Source organism: Ischnura elegans, chromosome X (assembly GCF_921293095.1).
Source record: "Ischnura elegans chromosome X, ioIscEleg1.1, whole genome shotgun sequence".
NCBI lineage: Eukaryota > Metazoa > Arthropoda > Insecta > Odonata > Coenagrionidae > Ischnura > Ischnura elegans.
In genome coordinates, this window is record NC_060259.1 from 70,281,141 (window position 1) to 70,303,184 (window position 22,044).

General features: G+C 33.2%; 1 protein-coding gene across 1 annotated transcript in view; it reads left to right on the forward strand.

Moving 5' to 3' along the window:
* LOC124171523 (muscle calcium channel subunit alpha-1) overlaps positions 1–22,044 on the forward strand; it is a 287,447-nt gene that overhangs the window by 200,545 nt on the left and 64,858 nt on the right. Inside the window, exon 29 of the mRNA XM_046550696.1 lies at positions 10,616–10,633. Coding sequence (XP_046406652.1) covers positions 10,616–10,633 — 18 coding nt within the window. The remainder of the gene's footprint in view (positions 1–10,615; positions 10,634–22,044) is intronic.

Sequence of the window (22,044 nt, forward strand, 5' to 3'; positions counted from 1 at the left end):
TCATGTAATCGTACAATTCAAATCAGTGGCCCCAATTTCATGCATTTCCCTTTTTTTCCTTAAAAATGGTTACCGCTGTAGCATCAGGGACTGACGCTTTCATTTATGAGCAATTATCATGTTATATTTCCTTGATATAGTTGTATCTTAGTTCAGGATAATAGTGACTCAAATACTCCAAGTAAGAGGTGCCCATGTTAGTTCTTTGATAATATGTAATTGGACATCTAGATATTATTTTAACAAACAATCCAATGAAATGAAAATTTGAGTTGTCCTACCAAAAAATACCTAATTTATTTAAAGTACAGTTACAAAATAGTGATCAAATACAAAGGAAATGAAATTAAATAGAGTACAATTTCTTTTCCATCCCCAGGAGACTTTCAAGCTGTCAGCAACAAAATCACAATATTTGATGTGCATGTATTTTAAATGCTTGAAAGTAATGCTAACTTTGGCAGAATTATTGAACAATACATGCCATACCTACAGCTTTTTGTGATGATAATTTTCCTGGCAGTTATTTAGTTTATTAAATGATGAATGGAAAAAGTCTAAATCTATATTTGTGAATGTTCTCACCAGTTACCATGCGAGAAAAAATAATAGAGGGAGGTCAATTTGTTGTAAATTTTTATAGTAAACATGTACTTTTTGGTGAATTTGAAAATTTAAGAAATTAAATTTGAACTGTCAAATGTGAATTTATCAGTTTTATTCAAGAATCTATATTGTGCACTGCACAATTGTAATTGCTTGCACATACATTTTTCTTATTCAATATACATGTTTAGCTGCATAAATTACAGTTCTTTTTTGAAAATCATTATAATTTTCTCCACTAAGGTACGCAAGATACAATATGTACAGAGGGAATTGAGATTTTTGTTGCTTTTACGTATTTTTGTACAGAGAGAATATCTTTAATTGGGCACTGTGATTTTTACTTTTTTCTCTCATATTTTTTTACCTTATTGACAAATTCAGCATGAGACACCACATTAATTGCTTCCTCTTTATCTAATAATGTTTGATCAACATGTTATATGTAACAGGAGGCCATGTACAACTTCTCACCACTGTACTTGATTTAAGCTGACCATCTCTATGATAGAATGTTTGATTTTAAGTGACTAGATCAGATTAAATCATAAAGAAACATTCTCAACCATCATGAAAATGTTTGTCTAAGGAATGTTTCAAACATAAATGCATACATGCCGAAAAATAGGACCTTGATATGGAGGACAGTGGAGAATCATATAAGGTGGCTCTGATTCTCCAGTTGGAAGGCACTGATTTTTCTGCCACAGACAATTGTGGCTTCATGTTCTGTTGTGCAAATTTTTTATTTTTTAAAATATGATGTCAAATTTGTAAATTTCACCCAATTTATTTCCCTCTCCTTTTTTATATTTTTTTAAATTGCGTATACTTATTTCAAGTTTTGCTCTTGTGAGGCTTGAAGAGTTTGGCAGTAAAAGCCAAGGACTCCCTTAGTTACCATGTTTGTATTATTTTCTACACTCTTCGTATTTGTTAATTTTTTATGGTTTTCAGTATAAGCTCCCATGAACTTGCTCATTTTCAACTTTTATAGAATGCGCTCTGTAACCAACTTCAAAATTCTCTGTTGGTGTCCATAGTCTAAACTGAGCAAGAATTCTTGCGTGGATAGGATGTGGCCTTGTAGATGTTGGTCAGTTATGATATAGCATTGCATCTTCTGAGAGCTTGAAGGTGGATGTATGGAACTTTGTGTGATGTTTTTTTCTTTCAAATTAGAAAAGGAGTCATATGGCAGATCAGGAGTTTAGGATCTTATGTTAAGTAGGTCTACATGTGGTGTAGAAATAGTTCATAGAAGAGTGATTCTGTTATTGCAGTCTTTCAGAAGCCCAACTTTTTGTCTCAACTTTTTACTGTGGAAACGATATAATTTTGCAGAATTTTTCTATTGTAAGAGCATGTATCTTTTGCTAGAACATACATTTAGAGTGGTATAATTTGGCAACATTTTCATATCACTACATAAATTGATTAATCAGAGGTAGAAGCACCAAATTTTTGCTGACCTTGATAATGGGATGATGGAATGAAATTTACCTGGTCTTGCAAAAATACGCGTTTTTGGCAAGTTGTCACTTGAAAGTTTGACTGGACCCTGAGAGAAACCCTATGAGATAGAATTTTTTAAGAGGTTTAGATAGCAGGTTTCATGAAAGATACAATCGTCTACTATTCAAAAGTAAAACTTAATACAACATTGCTGTTATGTCCTTCCTATCGGTGTTTTTCCACATAAAAAACATCTTTTTTATGACAACCCCCTGAATAGTTTATGGCAGAGGCTGTATGAGTGTGATAGTGAGAAAACCAGACTGGCACTAATCAGATTTCCTACTCACGTGTATGAGCATCATACCAGCTGCAATGGTATCTAACAATTTTAATCCGGAAAAATCCTTATGTAATTGTGCCTGTGATTCCAATGTCGATGTTTAAATTAAGATTTTATGAAAAGGTTTTGGAGAAAAACTTCCCCAGTGTCAGTGGCTGTACTTTCTTTTGTTGTTTGTGCTTTAATACTTCCCACTTCTCCACTTCTGTAGATTATTCTTTCGTCTACAAGAAATGACCATTGTCTTTTTAAGGCATATCTTACAAATACATTAAATTTTCCTTGCATACATATATATTGTAAAACTTTTTAAGAAACTATTTTTGCCTTGAAAGCGTTCACCTAATATTTGTACTGTAATTTTTATGAGAGAAAATAGTAATTTTTTAAACAAAAAAGAATTTATTTGATGAAAGTAATAACAAAAATTGAGAATATTGTTTGAGTGAATTTGATGACTTCTTTTGTCATAAATCTGTAATGCTACTCTTTGGGTGTTGGAAAATGTAATGGTAAATTTAGATAAAATTAGTCCATATTTCAGCAGTTGAACGCATTGCATATTCATTTTATTAAGTAATTACATGTGTAAGCTTTTGTGATTGCAAGAAGCCAAGCCAACACCCACGATATTTCGATAAATAACCCTTTTACTGCCAGCCCATTTTGGGAGGAATGTGCGAAGACTGCCAAGGCTATTTTCCAGAATTTGCTACATTTCAGATTTAAAAAATTTTCAGGAACTTAATTTTATTTAATACATCTAGATTTTTTTCCCAATTCTTAAGATATATTTACATCTTATAACCATAGATAGATTATGGGGGTTTACATAAATTACAACCGTTGAAAAGGCCACAATCACGAAAAAAAAGTGAAATAATTCGGGCCGATAAATCGGCCCCTGGCAGTTTTAGCTCAACCAGCGAGGGCCGATATATCGGCCTGGTGGCAGTAAAAGGGTTAATGTGAAAGAGAAAAAATGGAAATGGCAGTATATCTCATTGGCCATCAGTTATACCATCGCTCAACCCCTTGAACTCCCAGGAAAGGCCTCCAAGGCGAACTCCCTGACTCTGCCAAAGTTCCACTCCTCGCCTGGTGCACAGCCAACCACATGCACACCCCCTCCAGGTTTCCCCTCTTGATGATTCAAAAGGTAGGGGAAGGTCAAGGAGGGAAATGGACATACAGAACAAATTAAAAATGAAAGCGCTGAGGCACAAACAATATTTTGCTTTTTAAAATTCCACTCTTCCATTCAATAACCTAAGGTTGTCCCTTACCTCTAACCTAACTTCTTTGTGCCATTTTCCAAGATAGTAAACAAGTGTAGTCTTGTGTATCTAAACATACTCACCATCATCCACGGGTTGAGTATATTTTTTTAATTATCATTGTTTGATTAGTCTCTCTTCATCTATATTTTCCATTTTATTTATTTTTTAAAGTTAACAGTAAAAGGGTATTGTAAGTTTAGTTCGAGGTAGACTTGCTGTATATCTTTTCTTACCATCCAATCTTGCAATACATATTAGCATCTTTATTCATATTAAGATTCTCTCAAAGGATGATCCATGGCTAAATAAAATGCTATTAGTGATCCTTATGTGCCCTTTGCTTCAGTGATATTTTTGCTGTGGCTTACCAAGGGTTGAATTTAGCCCTTAGCAAATAGATAGTATATTATTTCAGAATTGAGGCATAACAGGTCCTCGGGTCACACTAGTGCCCTGAACTTGGCAATGTAGTGATTACTTGTTGCTGGTATGGGTGAATGGGCACTTTAACATATGATTTGCCACCCAGTTGTATGTTAGTAGTTACCCTCCAAGTATTTTTGGTTCTGAGAAAAAAATTTAAGTTCATCGAAATTAGCTGTATGTTGTGTATTTGCTCTATTTGTGATACTTCAAAAATATCCTTTCTAAGGAATAGATTGCTATCATTGGCAGGGAAAATACTAGAGAAATCTAATTAGGCCTTCAGTCCAAATGTTAAATTTGTGAATCACTAAAATGTTCAGTATATTGAACAAGTTCATTTTTATAAAAATGGTACTTATTTTGGATGAGAAGGACATGCCATATGAGTCCTCCAGACACCGTGCTGTACTGATCATTATGAATGAGTAGGAAGTCCATTTACAAGTTTGAAAAGCTAAATTAAAACTTTAAAATGTGATTTTGAGGTAGGAAAGTCATTGATTTTTTTATCAAGAACAGTATTTTCTGTTTAATGATTTCTGAAAATTACGTGTTGATTGAAAATTATGTGATGTCTTATGCAATTTCATCAGGTAAATCCTCTAATTCAAATATTTACCTGGTTGTAATGTACATTTACTGTTGTGAATGAGAAGAAGAACCACCTTTTTTGTAAGAAAAGCATAGACTAGCATTAGAAGGATCACATGAGTGTCTTCTATTCAAATTGGTTGACGTTTGGGAGACATCATGCTTAGTACAGGACATGGGTGAAATATTCTTGGACTGATTCTTCAACATGATATATGGTAAGTCATGACTGATGGAGGCATTGAAATTTGGCCTTAATATTTCCTGGACATCTTTTCCGTAGTTTGTTGCCGTGCTGCTATTTTTGACTTAGACATGAATTCTGCTCTATGAGAGTGCATGTTAACGTATAACACAATTCTTAGCTGCTCCCATGCCTTTTTTATCGCAGCTTTAAATTTGATAAGAATGTGGCATGGTTGAAGTGATGAGTGAGGCTATTCAAGAAATACACAGCTTGCTAAAGTAGAAAACTTTATTCTAAGTAGTTTTTTTGAAAGACTTGCCACAATACTTCATACCATTTTTTTCATATACAAAATGACACCCACCAGCCTATTGACAGGGTACCATATTTTCATTTATTTTCACCTGTTATATTGAAGGGTCGATTCAGTATTATAGAAATATTTCTCCAATTATTTACCTATGAAAATTGAAGATGATGTCAAATAAAATTTTAACCCCTACTAATGCGTATTACATGCATATTTATTCCACTGTTGTTTGAGCAAACAAGGATTTGATTTGTTCTGAGAAAACAGGAGGATATCAGCTGTGTTAATGGTGGGAATTAGGGTTAATTTGCTGTCTGCCCTACCATCTGATCTTGCATAATCCCTACAGGTTACGTATTCACCATTCTCCTATTATTGTTCAATAGTTTGTGTTACTTTTCCAGTCTGCTTGTCATCCCAACATTCCAAACTCCTGTTTACACCAGTTCTTTCCTGTTATGGTCTTGTTCATTTTTAATAACTCCTTCTCCAAAGTTAATTTTTCAATGTAAGGAATTCATTTCATGACTCCAAAAAGGTCTTGCTTCCACCACTGCTAGACACTGAGTTTTCTTGTTGGCCAAGTCACTTAATGCCAGGATTCTTTCCCAACTTACATTTTCTTAAGGAATTTGGTTGTATTTGCTGCTTTTGTTCATTATTTTAAACCTGGCGACATCACTTGGTATATTTTCCACCTGCCTTCTTTCTAACTAGCATGGGTAGGACTTCCTAGAAAAAATAATATAATAAAAATAAACTTGCTAGGCTAGCTCTAGAGATTGTTACGGAGACAATCCAGAAAGGTGCGGAATAGCCTTGTCATTGAAGTTCTCCACCTCCCAAAAAATACTGATAAGGTTTTTATGGCCAGGGAAAGGAAATCATTCTTGTAGTAACTTGATACATTCAATAAATTACTGCTAATAAGATGCCAAACTCACTCTCATGTCCTGTTCATAATTGTGGCCACTATGAAGTGCATGTCTTAGTTGATGAGAATAGAAGTTTGAAATTTATCCATTTGCATGAAATGAGAGATGTAATCAGTCTGTCAAATAGGAAAATTATGCTGGTATCAACAATCACAGGGTCATTATCATTGAGAGAAGAGGCATGGATTCAGGCCAGAGATGCAGGGTAGTTTTTCATCCTTAGTTTTTTCTCATGTGCATTTTCATTTTATCTGTGTTTATGGTCAAATGCATTAGTGATTTTATGTCAGATTTACTGGGTAAGAATTTCATGCTATAGGCATATGATGGATCAACTTTGCATCATTGAAGTATAGGACAAGTCTATTAATGTTGCATACTGCATAGTTGAGGAACTTAAGATTTTACGTTCTTGAAATTTTTTATACTTTTCAATTTGGTCTCCATCAGAGGTAAACATCAGTGTTATATTCTTTAATTATTCCTTGAAAATGGAAGTGATTAGTTATATAGTGTATGGAAGTGCCGATGTTGCACTTATACCTGTTTGAGCAAAAGTGTCATCAACTTATTGTATTGTATTGTATTTTTTTGTAAAGGTGTCCACTAAGTAATCTCCATTTGACCATTCTAAGCCCTCAGAAAGTTCTTCACATTCATATACACTACCTTTTACTTCAACTTTTACCTATTTATAAACCAAGCTTTATTTTGAAGTATCAGCACCACTCAAATTAAAAAACCACTACCAGGCCTAAATTATGCTACTATACAATGCTTGGCAAGTATAAGAATCAGTGGTGCAATGACTAGAATTTTTTGGTAATTACATTTTTGATAATTTTTTAGTAAGTTGATTATTTTTACATGATCACATCGTTAGTGTTCAGGTATTTATCACAGAATGACACTACATATTTGATAAAGCATTGCTTTATTTAGCTTTGCTACCTGTGATTATAACCAACTTTTTACTGATATTTAAGTCCATCATCACTGTCCAAAGCTGATGCTCAATCCATTTGTTTGTATGAATAAACAGATGTAGATCTTTTAGTTGGATTGTGAGAATTATGAGTGGGCTGAATTAAAAGTTTGGGCATCAGCAAGATTATTTGATATTGTCTATTGAATCTGTTGCAACTAATGTTGTGTTCAATGTTCATGGTTTAGGGGGAGGGTTGCCATGCAAGAAACTACTTCATTCAGAATGCCAACTTGTCAACTATTTATTTTATACTGCCGATTGTGATAGAGTTTGAAAAATTAGTGATCCACATTCTTCCATCCCTCAATCCATAGCATATTTATTTCTTGCGATATTTCCAGCAAAATATTGATGGCCTTAACCCTCTCGCAGTCAAGTGGGTGATATCACACACTCCTGCATTGTGGGTGACCACTTCTCAGCTACTCCTAGGCTTTGCTCATAGGCCTCCCTGGTTTGTTGTTTTTTATGCTCTTATGAGCAATTCCGTCCTTCAATGAGTGGTTCTCTCTGAATGAGTTTATGAATTCTAATTCAAATGATGTTACCAACTCATGAAAAGTGGGCTGCAAATTGTTTTTTTTTTTTTTTTAGACACAATGGTTGAATGAGGAAAATTTTTTTGCCGTAACTTATACTTCCCTTCCATCAATCAAATGATTTCAACCCTTTGACTGTGGGAACATTTTTATACACCTAGCATGCTGCCTGCGGGAAAAATATTTTTAAATATCTGACCATTGCTCAACTACCTGCAGCAGTTTCCCAAAATTTGTATTGCTACCTGGGTATCTTGCACCAGGGCACTTTCCCTCACCATGAGGGGGGCTTAGCTCTTAAGGGGGGCTTAGCTCTTAGGAGGGCTTAGCTCTTAGGGGCTTAACTCTTCTGGGCCAGCCCTGCGGCAGGGGGTGCCTCTAGGAATTTTCTATTATACTGCCCATTTTGCATTATTTCTTACCTGCTCCACGCTGTTAATGTGCCTATGACAAGTGCCCAAACGTAGGCCCATCCCTTGGTAGGAACGAAGGAAGGGTCGTCCCAGATTTTAAGGGTTCACTTCCTGTAAGATACTCGGCCTGGCTGGACAAAAGTATTTCTTGCTTCTCTCCCGTGCAGGCTTGTAGCTAAAATTACAAACTCCCATAGCCCAAGGGTTAATGAATTGTAATTTTAGGTTTGAGAGGTCAACCCCATTCCTCAAAAGTTATTCTGGTCACCTCTGAAGTATTTTTTGGCCATATTTTTCCAATAGACTTCAAAAACCACTCATTCTATCATCTATTTACTCTTTCCCACCACTGGCTTTTTTCTTGCTGAAAGAACAGAGCATACATATTAAGCATTTGGAACGATATTCTATGTCATTGCTCATTTTTAACAGCCTTATTGAGAGAAAAAAGCTTAATCTCCCCCTGAACAGCTGTTTACTTTTTAGGTATGTACTTACGTTTTAACATTAATGGGGCCCGCAGCCAAACTACTTTCTGTGTGATACTTGAATGGAGTTTAGTTTGAGGACAGCTGTCTCAATATTCACATGAGAATATTCGATATTTTAAGTTATGCATTAGTTGAAAACATAGTTCTGTCTTTCATCCCATATTTATTTGGGAAAGAAAAAGGGCGTTGTAAAATTTTTCAATATGCTAGCTCACTGCTGTTAATGAGTTACTTTTAAAGGAGTTAAAACCTTGAGTAGAGCTGTTATTGAATACCTACTTCATGTATTGGCTTTCACATTTTGTGGTACCCCATGGGTGTGAATATCTCTACCACAAACTAATTAGCAATCGACAGTGGAGGTAATTAGTTATGCATGCAGTTTTCAAGGAACACAGAGCTACTTCCATTCATTCTCCTTTGTGTGGGACCAATTAAGGGTGAATTTTTTTAGTGGAAGGTAATTTTGCTTTTAATTTTTTTCTAGTTGCCAGAACATGTAAATTATGTTTCTTGGGTAGTTTTAACGGAATTACCATTCCCTCAAAAAGTTATGTCTTATTTAGTGGTTAGGAGAAGAGAAGATGCTTTCAAGTCCAGTTTGAAGTGAGAATGAGCATACATATGTGTTCACATATCTTGTATGTCTTTGTCACAATCCATTTGAATGTATTTAATTTTGGTGTAATCCACTTCGATATTAATTTTTGCCTTATTTAAGAAAGTATGTTAGTAAAAATCTTTAATTCACAATGAGCCTAGTTAAGGTAATACACGCATAGACTTTATTTCCTATTATAACCACCGTGTTTACAATGGTACAAAAAAAGACATACCTTTATGGTAAAAATATTTTTAGTGACGATTTAGTTTATGTTGAAAGTAGAAGTAAATTGTTATTAATTCTATTTTAGTCTTTAATATCAATGCTTTATACTTGCATTATGTAAATCAAGGAAGTATTGTCAAACATTGCTGTTTGTAAAATATATGAGTTAATATATTCTATGAAGAGTGTCTTAGAGAGGTTTTTGGGTGGTTTATAATTCTCTCGACTAGAATTTGCTCTTTAGTGAGCACCAGTTGCCTCAAAGCTCTAATATAATACTTGATTGGTGTCTCTGTTTATTGGTACAGCTCTTTTCCAGCTTAAAATTTGAGTGACTGTCATGATTTCAAGTCAGTCAAGAGTATACTCTATACATACAAAGGGGGCAGGGAAATGATTAGTTGAAATAAAAAATTTCTTGAAATATGTAATGGTAGATTTGAAGCAGGTATCTCAGCTTTTAAGTAGCTGTTCTGACAAAATTGAAGAGTCAATCATTGGGTACTCGGACATAATCCATTTGATCTTATGTTTCCATTTACATAGTCCATTTTGTATCACTTAATGGTGTTGTCATTCGTCTTTTGATTGGTTGTTGCTCATTTACCATATGTTTGAAGACATCTTCATGAAAGATAAGCTGCCATGTTGTTAGGTATAATTATAGTTCACTATGCGGCACATATTTAGTTTTCAGAAACATATTATGAGTTTTTCTCCATAATTGGTCTCTTCATTATCCATAACAAGTGCTCAATGCCATAAAATCATAGGTGAATTGAAAGTACTTTTACATGTATATGTTCCCACTCATGCAGTATTATCCCAATTAATCTCTGTAACATATTGTCTGCTTAATTTCTTAAATAACTGTTGTATTCAATAATTACACAATAAATAATAAAAGTAATAAATGGCTGTCTTGACTGACACAAACAACTAAAGTAAATTTAAACTTATGGCTTATATTCTTCATTTAAACGCTACTATCTGCTTGACGTACTTTGCTGTTTTAAGTAATTAACTTCATATTATCATCCAGCCAAAAGCGGTAAATTTTCAAAATCTTGATTTAGAATATTTGGGTTGTCACATCACAGAAAATATTCTATATAAGTATTCGTTTGCTGGACCATCTAATCTTCTTCACTTAAGAAAATGACTTATCACTACTGTATTTACTAATTACTAAGGTCTTTCATTCCATGCCTCAACATTCCAGACACCTGCAAGGTTTAAGGTTTGTGTTAAGTAACTAATATAATAAATGTTCTATTACTGTGAAATTTTGTTTCCCTAGACTAATAAATTGCTGATTGCATGCATAACATTGAAGAGCTCACTCTGTTACATTCTTCTTCTGAGATAAAGCATTTGCGCTAGCCTTCATTCTTTTTTACAATCATTGAATTTGAGTGTCATAGCATTGATGAATGCATGGATTGAATTTATTCTGCTACTTGCAATGGAAATACATGGCCGCTACTCGCTTATCAAAGCAACCCATCTAAAGAATAATATGAATGCCTTATTAAATTCAAACTGAAGAATGCACCATATATACTGGATTTGTACATATTTTCTAGTGTGTATGAACTACTCTCTGCATGGTATTGCTAATATCATGCTGGTTATGATTAGCTGCTGATTTGTGTACGAAATCGTCAACTTTATATGCTCTAGTGAAACATCTATATCTCTTAGCTATTATTTGAGATAGTTAGAAGAGGTGTAAATGACATGGCCTTTTCTGCATTTCAATAATTTTCTGAATTTGCAAATTTATTTTACTATTGGATTTTTTCTACGTGCATGTGTACATACCAATTTTATCCATTTAAATAGCTTTGTACAGTAAAGCGGTGCTACATTAGCATATATGATACATTAAATGAAATTTTATACCATTCTGAGGAAAATATTGCGTTACTAGTGTTTATATTTATTATCTTGATGATATTGTGAATAGGGAATAATAGGTAGGAGAAGGTATAAATGCTTTCTTTGCCAAGGAGCTTTGTCTCCGATGAGGGAATGGTATTAATATTTTCTGATTCTGATACATAAAATAACTTGTCTCTGGCTTGAATGTTTGCTATTAGTTCAATAGCATAGTTGAAAATTTAGATGTTTTGGACTGTGTATTAGCTGCTATTTAAGCTGAAATTATGAATGAGGGCACATGGCTTCCTTTTGTTTGCATATTATTTTCAAGTCATTAACAGGTGTACTTCTGTAATTCTTAGGGGATCATCCTGAAATGGCATTCTCACAGACTCATTTTTAGAGTGTAACCATATGTTAAAATAATGACTTTGCTGCTGTTTTCAATGTAATTTTACTTATCCTGGGAAGACAAAATACCTACCGGAACGATAATGTATTTATTATTTAAGACTAAGAATGTTTCATTACTTCACTGTGAAGCTGTCATAAACCGGGGATTGCTGAGAAGAATTACAACTAGACTTAAATCACCCTTTTCCTTTATTACCATTATACTTATATTTATTATATTACCTATTGAAATGTTAATTTTTAAGTATATCTATAGTCTACATAATATATTTTATTGAAGTTATATTATTATCTTCCTCAAACTAAGGGTATACATACTTATGTACTCTCTATAATTATTAATAATCTTTTAATATTAAAAAATATTAATCAAATATTTATTGTAGGAAAAGCTATAACATACTTTTTCTTAGAAGCATGTTTCTTGCTGATGCTAGGGACATTAAGCATGGCAAGAAAATATTTATCATGTAGTTGTCCTAAGAGAAACAGGTTAATCTTTTTTCAGGAATGAAAAGGTTGATGATGAATATGTATTTGATTTAAGTAGTTATTGAATAGTTTGTGTGAGTTGCTAGTTTTTATTTAAAATTTTTGCTAGGTGTTGTGCTTATTTGCTTGAAAAATATGCTTCTTGGTTACATTTGTTCTGCTGCTTACCTGCCATTTTCATTTTTAGAGTTTGTTTATTTCGCCACACTAAGTAAAATATATTGCGTATTTATAGTACCTATATTATTTTAAGGAATAAACAAAGTATCCAGAAAAATTCACAAGTCCAGCTAAATGTATTAGGAGTGGATATTAACACATTCACTCAGGTATGGGTCACTTGTGGGTCATAGCAGTTCTCACTGGAGAGTCGCATGGCCAACCAGTGGGTCACACATATATGGTCCTCCCAGCCGGCATGACCCACCTTTGATTCATGCTGTCCTTACCATCTTGTAAGATATTTTTGAGAGGCTGTGGGATGAGGTTGGGAATTAAATTTTACCCTTTCAGATAAATGGCTACGCATTAAGTTGATTGTTTATGTATTATTACTAATTTCAAAATATGTACCATCGCCACAGCATGCAAGAAAATTGGTAAGCTGGGGAGAATGTGTTGAGGTTAAGTAGTGCTAAAGGAAGATTGAAGCTCAGTTGTTGAAACCAATTACAAAGGTTTTAGGTAATCGTAACTGATAATGTGGACACAGAAGATGCCCTCCTATAATCACTCCTGTTTGGCATTGCTGATATAGTAGTAATGAATTTTGAAAACCTATGATTCTGCTTATTCATCTGGTGAAAATGGTTAATATACTAATGGATTGGGTGCTGATGAGAGTTTAATGAATAGCTGTTATGCTGAATTAAGTAAAAATGTTCTTGGGCTAATACAAGGAGAAAAAATCTTAGCTTTACATTTTGTAAGTTCAATTGCATCCTAATGATGGTTATATTTAGTGAAAATGTCTAGATTTTCACTTTAGGTACCTCATGAAAAAAGAAGGAAATGGTGTGATACATGTTAATTATTTTTTGTGTTTTCATGTGTTTTTGTGGAACCATTTTTTGCCATTCTTCCTAAATTGTATGTATCACTCCAATCATGACATTTTCAATGCCATATAATTATAACAGTGACTACCATAGCTTACTATATTGTGTTCTAAATGAATGAAGGCAGTTGAAAACTAAAGTTTTTATTATAAATTATATCTTTGTTAGTGTGTGCATTGTATAGGCTACCTTACATTTCTTCTCATTTTTCTCTTTTCGTAAATATGTACCAAATGACAAAGTTTTCCTGACTTCTCCTTCTTGCTTGTCAAGAGATGAAATCTGTAATTAGAAATATTTAAAATTTTGAAAGTTTTGCAAGCAAATTTCACTCTTCTTTTAGTACTTTCTGACCATAAATGCTTGGTGCACAACTTAAAAGACAGTGCAGTATTTTCTCTTGTGTTCTTCTGATGATTCTCATGAAGTCTTGCATGATCCAGCTAATGTTTTCCTTCTGTCATCATTTTTTGAGCCTTGTATGTAGTGTATAGGTGAAAAATTACACCACTTGGTATCCTCCGCAGTGAATGTGTTAAGACTTAGGAAAGTCATCATGTCTGATTTTCACGAAAGTATTGGGATAAATGGATGCAAAAAAGCATCCAAGTGTCAGGGAAAAGGGTGATGTTCATGTTATTGCTGACATTAATGACCTAAGTCAGTGATGACGGATTGTAACTTAGTCAATTTGAATTTGTCATGAATAATCTTGATTAGATTTATTGTCAGTTAAGGAGGTTCTGTCATAAATGGTCAATTCAAAATAAATAATTGTGGCATATGTTGTACAGACATTTTTTTCTATCATTGACCACTTGAAGGATTGAACTCAAAGCCTGAATCAAGTTTCTCAAGATATGGACGTTTCAATGCTTATTTTATCTAGTTAACACTTTTTCTGGCAGTTTCAATCAACTGTTTCATCATTTTCAATCAATTAGTTGGCATAATTTTTCTAACTTGAAAAGCTATGTAGAGAGGTGTATAATTTTCATTTTCATCGAGATTCTTTTCATGTGATTCACCTTATCTAATTTTTTTGGCAAAACAGCATTTATAATTAACACATTCAGTGCGGATGACATATATATATGTCATGAGGGCTTTTCCACTCAGGCGGATGACATAAATGTATGTCTTCGGGAGTACGTTTTTCCGCTGGTCACTAGGGTGCTCCGAGCGCACCTAGCGTTACTTTTTCACCCTCCCGCAGTTCGGGATTGACCTTACACCATTGCGGAAGTGTCCGTTTCTAGTTCTACGTGTTCCTTCATTTTTAGTGTTTTTTTGTTTACTTTACTGCTGTTTTTGGAACAATTTGGCAGGTTGAGATTTTTCTTTTCATTTCCTTCGTCTCTTTTTCATCATTCTTATCGTAAATATCATAATCATGTCTTACATATGGATAATTCTTTTAAATTTGTTTTTTTACCTTTATTTTTAATTTATTCATATTTTATGTGCTATCACAAAAATTATGATTAGACTAACTTTTTTATTGAAGATATTTATCCCCGTTTCATACTCACTACATTATAAAAAAATGATCTTAGTGCGGTGCTTCAGTTAATGATGTTATATTTGAATTTCTTTTGCTAGGAACATTTTTTTATTAATGAAAATTACGTTTATCCTGGGTGATTTTTTTTGGGTCTTTTTCCTACTTTTACTGCATATTTTCTCATTCGTTTCCCTAGGTCAATTACCAATCCTCTATTCATTTCTATTTTATTTCATTTTCTGAGTTATTCATACGTGTTGGGTTAGTTGCAGATTTTCTTCCTTTTCATAAAAAAATAACATATTAATGGCGTATGCAACACTGCATTACATTATCTACAGTATTGGTCTGTATTTTTTTACTTGTTTATTTGTTTCCTTAGCTTTGTAAACGAAATTGCGGAAAAAAATAGACTCAGAGGTATTTTAAGCATTACGGCATTTAACCATTATTTATGCCCTTGAAATAGTATTTTTATCTTATTTTTTAATTTATTCATATCTTATGTACAACCACAAAAATTATTATCAGACTTAGTTTTTGTTAATAACGTGTATTCCCGTCTCAAAACTCACTATTTTATTCAAAAATGTTTCCATGCGGTCCAAAAGGTCGTATTTTATACTTTATTAATAATTTTAAAATAATTATTGCAAATTACGTTTTCTTACATAATTTGGGTTTTTTTCCTAATTTTACGGCATATTTTCTCAGTCATTGCTCTGCATCAATTACTTGTCCTCTGATCATTATGGTGTTTTCATTTTGTAGGTCATTAATACATTCTAGTGTTAGGTACAGATACAGTCTTAATTTTCATAAAAACTAAGGTATTAATCACATATGCAACACTCCATTACACAAATTGTACTATTTTGCTTGATAATTTTTAAGGCTCAAGGTTGGAGTCCCTCCCTACCAGCGGCACTCCCAGAGATTATTTCAACTTGCAAATGATATTTTCTTTGAAATAATCCTCTAATAGACGGAGAAAATGCTGTAAGCATTTTCCTCCAAAATCCTTCACCATGGGCCTTCACTAAGGGCATAATGGATTGGAAGCTGTTAGACAGGGAGAACTGGTAACTTGGCTGGGCCTTCTTCTCCACATGGGCGCAATTAGGGTTAACACGATTTTTTAACGATTGGAGGTCAGAATTAGTGTGAGTACCTATATTCGGGAGAAAATATGCCGTGATAGGTTTTTAGGAATGATGCAGGCTCTTCATTTCTCCGCTAACCGTGAAGGCATCCGAAGGACAGTGACTGCAATTTGCCCAGAATGTGAAGGTCAACCAGGGCTACAAGGCCTTGCTTTCAAATATATCATTAACATTTGTGAGAATTTTTATTGAAATGTTTCAATTTTGCAATAACTCTGGGGTAACATAGATTTTAAAAAATGTTTATCCCATAAATTTATATTTTTCTTGCCGTTCATTGTGTGTTCTACTTCTGTGACTTGAAAAAATTAAATCTACGGCCGTTGAAACAAAAAAAATACACGTAAAGACTAATTCCAAGATATTTCCGCCATTAACCTAAGGAATCAATGGTAGAAGAAGTATTATAAACGGAAATATGAAAAGTTCACTCCTTCATACAAGGAAAATTGCATGTGTGTAATGCGGGTTGCGTGAATTGTCAATTACTGGTGACGGGTGGCATACATGTATGTCATTAGGGTTTTTTACTAATTGCTTGAAATAGAAACGAAAAAAATTGCAAATTCTGTTGTATTACTTCCAAGACCACCGTTATGAAGCAAAATCACCCATCCGTCACTGGAGGTTTCGGTGAAAATATCATCCGCATTGAATGTGTTAAGCTGCGATTAAAGTTTTTCAAAACAAAGACAAGTACAGCCGTTGAAGTGTATAGGAATTTAATAATTTATGGTTTGTAATTTTCTTAAAATTTAGCCAGAAAGCCCATTTATATTGTCTCCAGCCAGTTGAAGACAATAAAAAAGTCACATTTTGAAAGTTCTACAAATGTGGCGTTAATTTTGCCCCTTGATGGAATCTCCTTGATGAAAGCAATCATTTCTATAATTGAATATCTTGTTAAGGTAGTTAATAATGAATATAAGGACGTGTTTCCTCCATAGTTTGGGGTGAAAAATGGCCTCGAGTATCATTTGTTTAGAATTAAATGCTTTATACGTTATCTGGCTCTGTATATAAATAGATGTAGCATTTATTTGCTAGTATATACAGCTTGTGTTTGTAGCTAGGATCTAAGCAATTTTTTATGTCGAAGGGGCTGCAAAAATAAAGGTATCCCTTTTTGGAAATAGGTAGGTTATATCAATTTGGTTATTTGCTAACCTTGTCTTTATAATTTACCTAAGTTAGCTGTTAAGAGATGTCACTCAGGTTTATCCCCAGCTAACTTAAAACTTCTAAAGGTATTTCCTATAGTTTTTCTGTTCTTCAGGAATTGCTCTCTTCCATTGCAGTAAATGCCATCCTTCTCAGTCTCCCTTGAACTTAAATAATTCATGGAATATTTGTCAAAACTTTTAGTTCTATGTTTTTATGAACTATCCAAATGCTTCTTTGCTTGAAATATTTTTATTTCCTGCACTATTTGTGGCATAACTTGTTTCAAATGTATGTGTGGTAGCTCCTAACTAAGGGAAGCCTGTCCTCAGTGTAAGTTTGCTTTTACAGGATATCATTCGAGATTGACCTTAATGTTCCTTTTCTTCACTTTTGATTCCTCCAATTTCCCTCTTCCTTTCTTCACTTTTTCATTCTTTTTTATTTCACGAATTTTACATCTAATATTATTATATAATGGATAATAATCATGCATACGTAATGAATTCAATGATACATGCATGCACTTACGTGTCATGTTTATCTATATAAGTCTTAGTATGCTAGATAGCTATGATCATAAAACATACCTCATGCCCAAAATAAGAAGTATTACATATTCATATTCCTTTTCAAATTGAAAATTATGCTTCACTTTAGAATTAATAAGGAGATTACTGTAGAAGTCTGTTATAATGGGTGTTACTCAATTAGAGTATTTGTAGTAATGGTTGGTTTATGGAAAAACTGTGACAAGTACTTTTGGGTCCAATAAGGGCTTTTATTTTCCCTTCCATTATATGTGCCCAAGTTGTCACTGTTGTCATCCAAGTTGAAAAGCTCACATGGGGTTGCATGGGCTTTCTGTGCCAACCCAGCTTGTGAGCTGCATCAAAACTATGTTTTCTTGCGCCCAATTTTATTTTGCAATGTACTTGGTAGTATATTGCTGACAGTACCTATTTCCATGGCCAAGCTGAGACTGGAAGTTGAACCAATTTCATCATTTTTAATGCAAACATATGTGCATACATACTGCATTTTTCAAACAGTAATGAGGAGTTCAGTTCAGCAATGTTCATGACCATAAAATATGCTTTCAGGGTTTGCGTAGCATTTTCATGTTGTCTATATTGCAGTTTTTCAAAGAAAAGTTGTTTGACTGAACTCTGAAACTGTTTTCCGTTGATGAGGGTGAGATTTTTTTAACCGATGATGAATTTCATCGGTAGCCAGTGAGCATTATTGTATAGGATTTCAGGATATTTCTCCATTCTCATTATAATGGACTTCTATTCCTCATGGATATACTCTTCACATTTTCTAATAACCAAACTTTTGTGAACACTAATTGCCATAAGATTTTCACTTCCATTTTTGAGCACCATCCAGCTTTTAGTATATCAATGGCTAAGCTCTAACAACACGTATCTCAAATTCAGCCAGTTTGAGACAGGTATCTTAAACAAGCGTGATAACATTTTAAAAAAATAAAGTACAAGCAAAAAACAACTCTTATATAGCAAATAAATGCTTCTTTTTCAGTTTTATGAACTTTTGGTTTTTAATTTCACTGTACAAGTAAAAAAAATAATCGTTTTTGCTCTCCTGAAAAGTTGCTATTTTTGAGATACGTGTTGTTAGAACTTAGCCATCGATATAATTTCTTAGGTATCGAAGGTATTACTTTTCTATAATTTTGGGTTGAGGTAGAGTACACATGGTAAATTTCAGCTGTACAGTTCCCTGTTTATGATCTCTTCCTTAATTATTCAAGTATTAGCTATTCCATTTCACCTTAAATGGGTAAAACCCATCTAAGTATCTAATCCTAAGAGCCAACTCACTTTTACAAACTTTGCTCTTTGAGACATTTTTTCCCATTGGTTTCTCATTCAAATGAGGTTAAATATTTTTCTGAACAAACTCAGTACGAAGTTAAAGCTTCTTTTTTATGGACATTGAATGCTTTGTTCCTGTATGCATGGTCATTAACTTAAGTAACACGGGGGTAACACACAACTACAGTAATTTCAAATGGTGTCTTGTATTTAAGATTCTCAATACACCATCAAACCGCCTTACCAATCCTATGATACCATATCCATAGTCTCCCCAAACTTCCATATCTTTCTTTTCTGGCTATTCCACCAATTATGTGTGTATATAAGCCCCAATGAGGATATGTATATTGATCTATTTTATGTTATATAGATTCATTGCCATTGGTTCTGATATGTATAAAAGTTTTTAGCATGCATATTATTTTTTACCTGCTGACTAATTGAAAATGTACTTTTAAATACCTACATGCTGTGTTTAGAAAGAAAATTAATCTCTTCATCAATAGTTTCCCTAAAACTCTTGACTTAGGTTTTTGTTATCTAAATGCATGTTTCCCTCTCAGAGTATTTCTCTAATCAGAATTTTCTCATGTATGCAAATCCTCCACAGTTCAAAACATATTTTGCTGAAGGTACATTTCAAAGGAAACTATGTAGCTTGTTTCCCATTAGTTCTGAAATTTTTTTAGTGTAAAATAGGCTACGGATGCAATTTTTGCAATACTTCTATCATGGGGAGCTATACTCTGTATAGCTATATAATGTAACATCTATTTTTCCATGCTAATAATAGAAATTTGAATGATAAATCTATTTTAAATACAAATTTTTACTTGATTTATCAAACACCCTTGCCTCATTTGGTGCAAGTATTTTTTAATTTCAGTCAGAAAGCAGTTCATTTTGTATTTTGGATCATAATCGCGTCTTCTATCATTGAATCTTGGCTTTTAGTGCCATGGAAAATCAATTTTTTGTATTAATTTTATGGAATTTTATTACATTTTTATGCTGATAATTAGGGATGTGCAAGAAGTACTTTTGATCTCAAGTCAAGTATCGAGTTGAGTCATAACTACATACATACTTGCAAGTGTCTTGTAGAGTCATGTCAAGTCGTATGAACTATGGTAATTTCTGGACTAGGCAATATAATAATGCACGCACCAACATAGTCTCATTTTTCCAATCCCCTAGTGCATTTTATCTTGTGGACTTAACTGATATGAAAGGGAAAAGATTATGAGGAATGTTGATGGTAATTGTATCAGAATTAGGAGATGAATGAAAATTAATGTGTCTTGTACAATGCCAGTGGGAAGAGAGAGCTATAGAGCCATGCTACTCTACTGACTCCGTTTGTTTTTTATACATATTCTCTCAGCGAAAACTGTTATAAGTAGGTTACTGGTACCTGTAGAGCCTGCTGAAACTCCCATACCAAGACGATTAAAAAAATTATGTATAAACAATTCTTACACGAGTTTGATGATAGCACTTCTTGTTGGCAGATTTCTGAGCATACTGCCCTCAGTGACTCTGTGACAGAAACGACGCTACTCAACATTCATAATATTACTCAAAGCACTCGTATCGAGTTTCAACTACTTCACTCCAATTTTCAATTACTCGCAAATCCCTAGTGATAACATTTACATATTTTTCTGCTGGCGAACATAGAATTTTTTAATGGTTTTCTGCAATGAAAATTGCAGCTATTCATTTTTACCTTAAGGTTGACTGTTTAAATGATTATTTTTAAGTTTCTGTTAGTATTTTTACTTTACAGTACATTAAGCTGTGAAGGAGTATGAATGCATATATTAAGCCCAAATCTCCATTTTTCATAAATGGTAATACAAACAAACTGATCCTTTGTACTGTAAGAAACTGAAACATGAAATGCCTCCTTATATTTTTCTTGTTGATCAATTTCTTTTTTTTAACATCCCCACTTAAGATATCTGCATCACATGTATGCCCTTATCATGCATTGCTCAGAATGTTCGTTAAGATTGTCCTCGGCCATATTCATTGCAATATTTATTTTGGGCCATCCATGTTTTGACCATTGGCCATTTGACTTATCTTACATTTTAAGGTTGTATTTACGTATATTGATAAATACTCTCTACCATGATGGGAAATAGTGCCATTTTTTTAGCTGTACTATTTCATTTGAATTTTGAATTTCAGTATTTATATTTCAACATGTAAAATTAGGTCAACTTTGGCCTTCAAAAACATATAACATTGTGAGACTGTTGGCTGGTTCTATATACAGCTGTTACCTATCCTTATAGTGAATTTTAAGTAATGAAGTATATGCATAGATTTTATATCATGCAAGTTAACATTAGGGGAAAAACCTAATGCAAATTATAATCCATAAATATATGTACCTACCATATCTATTTCTATCTCTATATTGCTTCATTTTTAGTTTTTTTGAGGGTGTATCAGAAATGCTTGATGATGTTTATGGTCTCAATTAGTGTTTCTTTGAAGTTCCATAATGAATGAGATGCTTATCTTTAGAATGTTTATATATACATTTTTTTTATTGTTCCCCCCTAAAGCCAAATGAATATTTTTTATTTTTTCTGAAAGCCATATATATCTCAGCTTTGGGTTCCAGTGAACCTTGCATACTGATTTATTTGAATTAGGGTCATTTTGTAGAGATTTTTAATTTTAGTCTCATCAAGGAAATGGACCTTCGGTAAATGGTATTTATTCTGCTGGTAGTTGCACTCTGGTGTTTAAAGGATTAATAGTAACATAATATTTTTATCTCAACTAAATTTAAAAAACTTGAGTACATGGCACAAATTGCAACAGAAAGTTTTCATTTAACTGTGTACTGAAGCAAATTTTTTTGTTATAAAAAAACTTGTGTATATGAATTACAGAATTCTTGGAGTGTTTTTTTTAACTTCCAGGCATGAAAGTATGTATACAAATATGATTGGGAATTTTCTGTATTTGGCAAGAATTAGTTCAGATATTGTGTACTATCTACTAATATCAATATTCATCATGCTTGCTTTCTTATTAGGTTCTGTACCTACTTGGATAAAGTACTTGTTACTCTAGAGTATATTTGGCTTAAGTGCACATTATTATATATA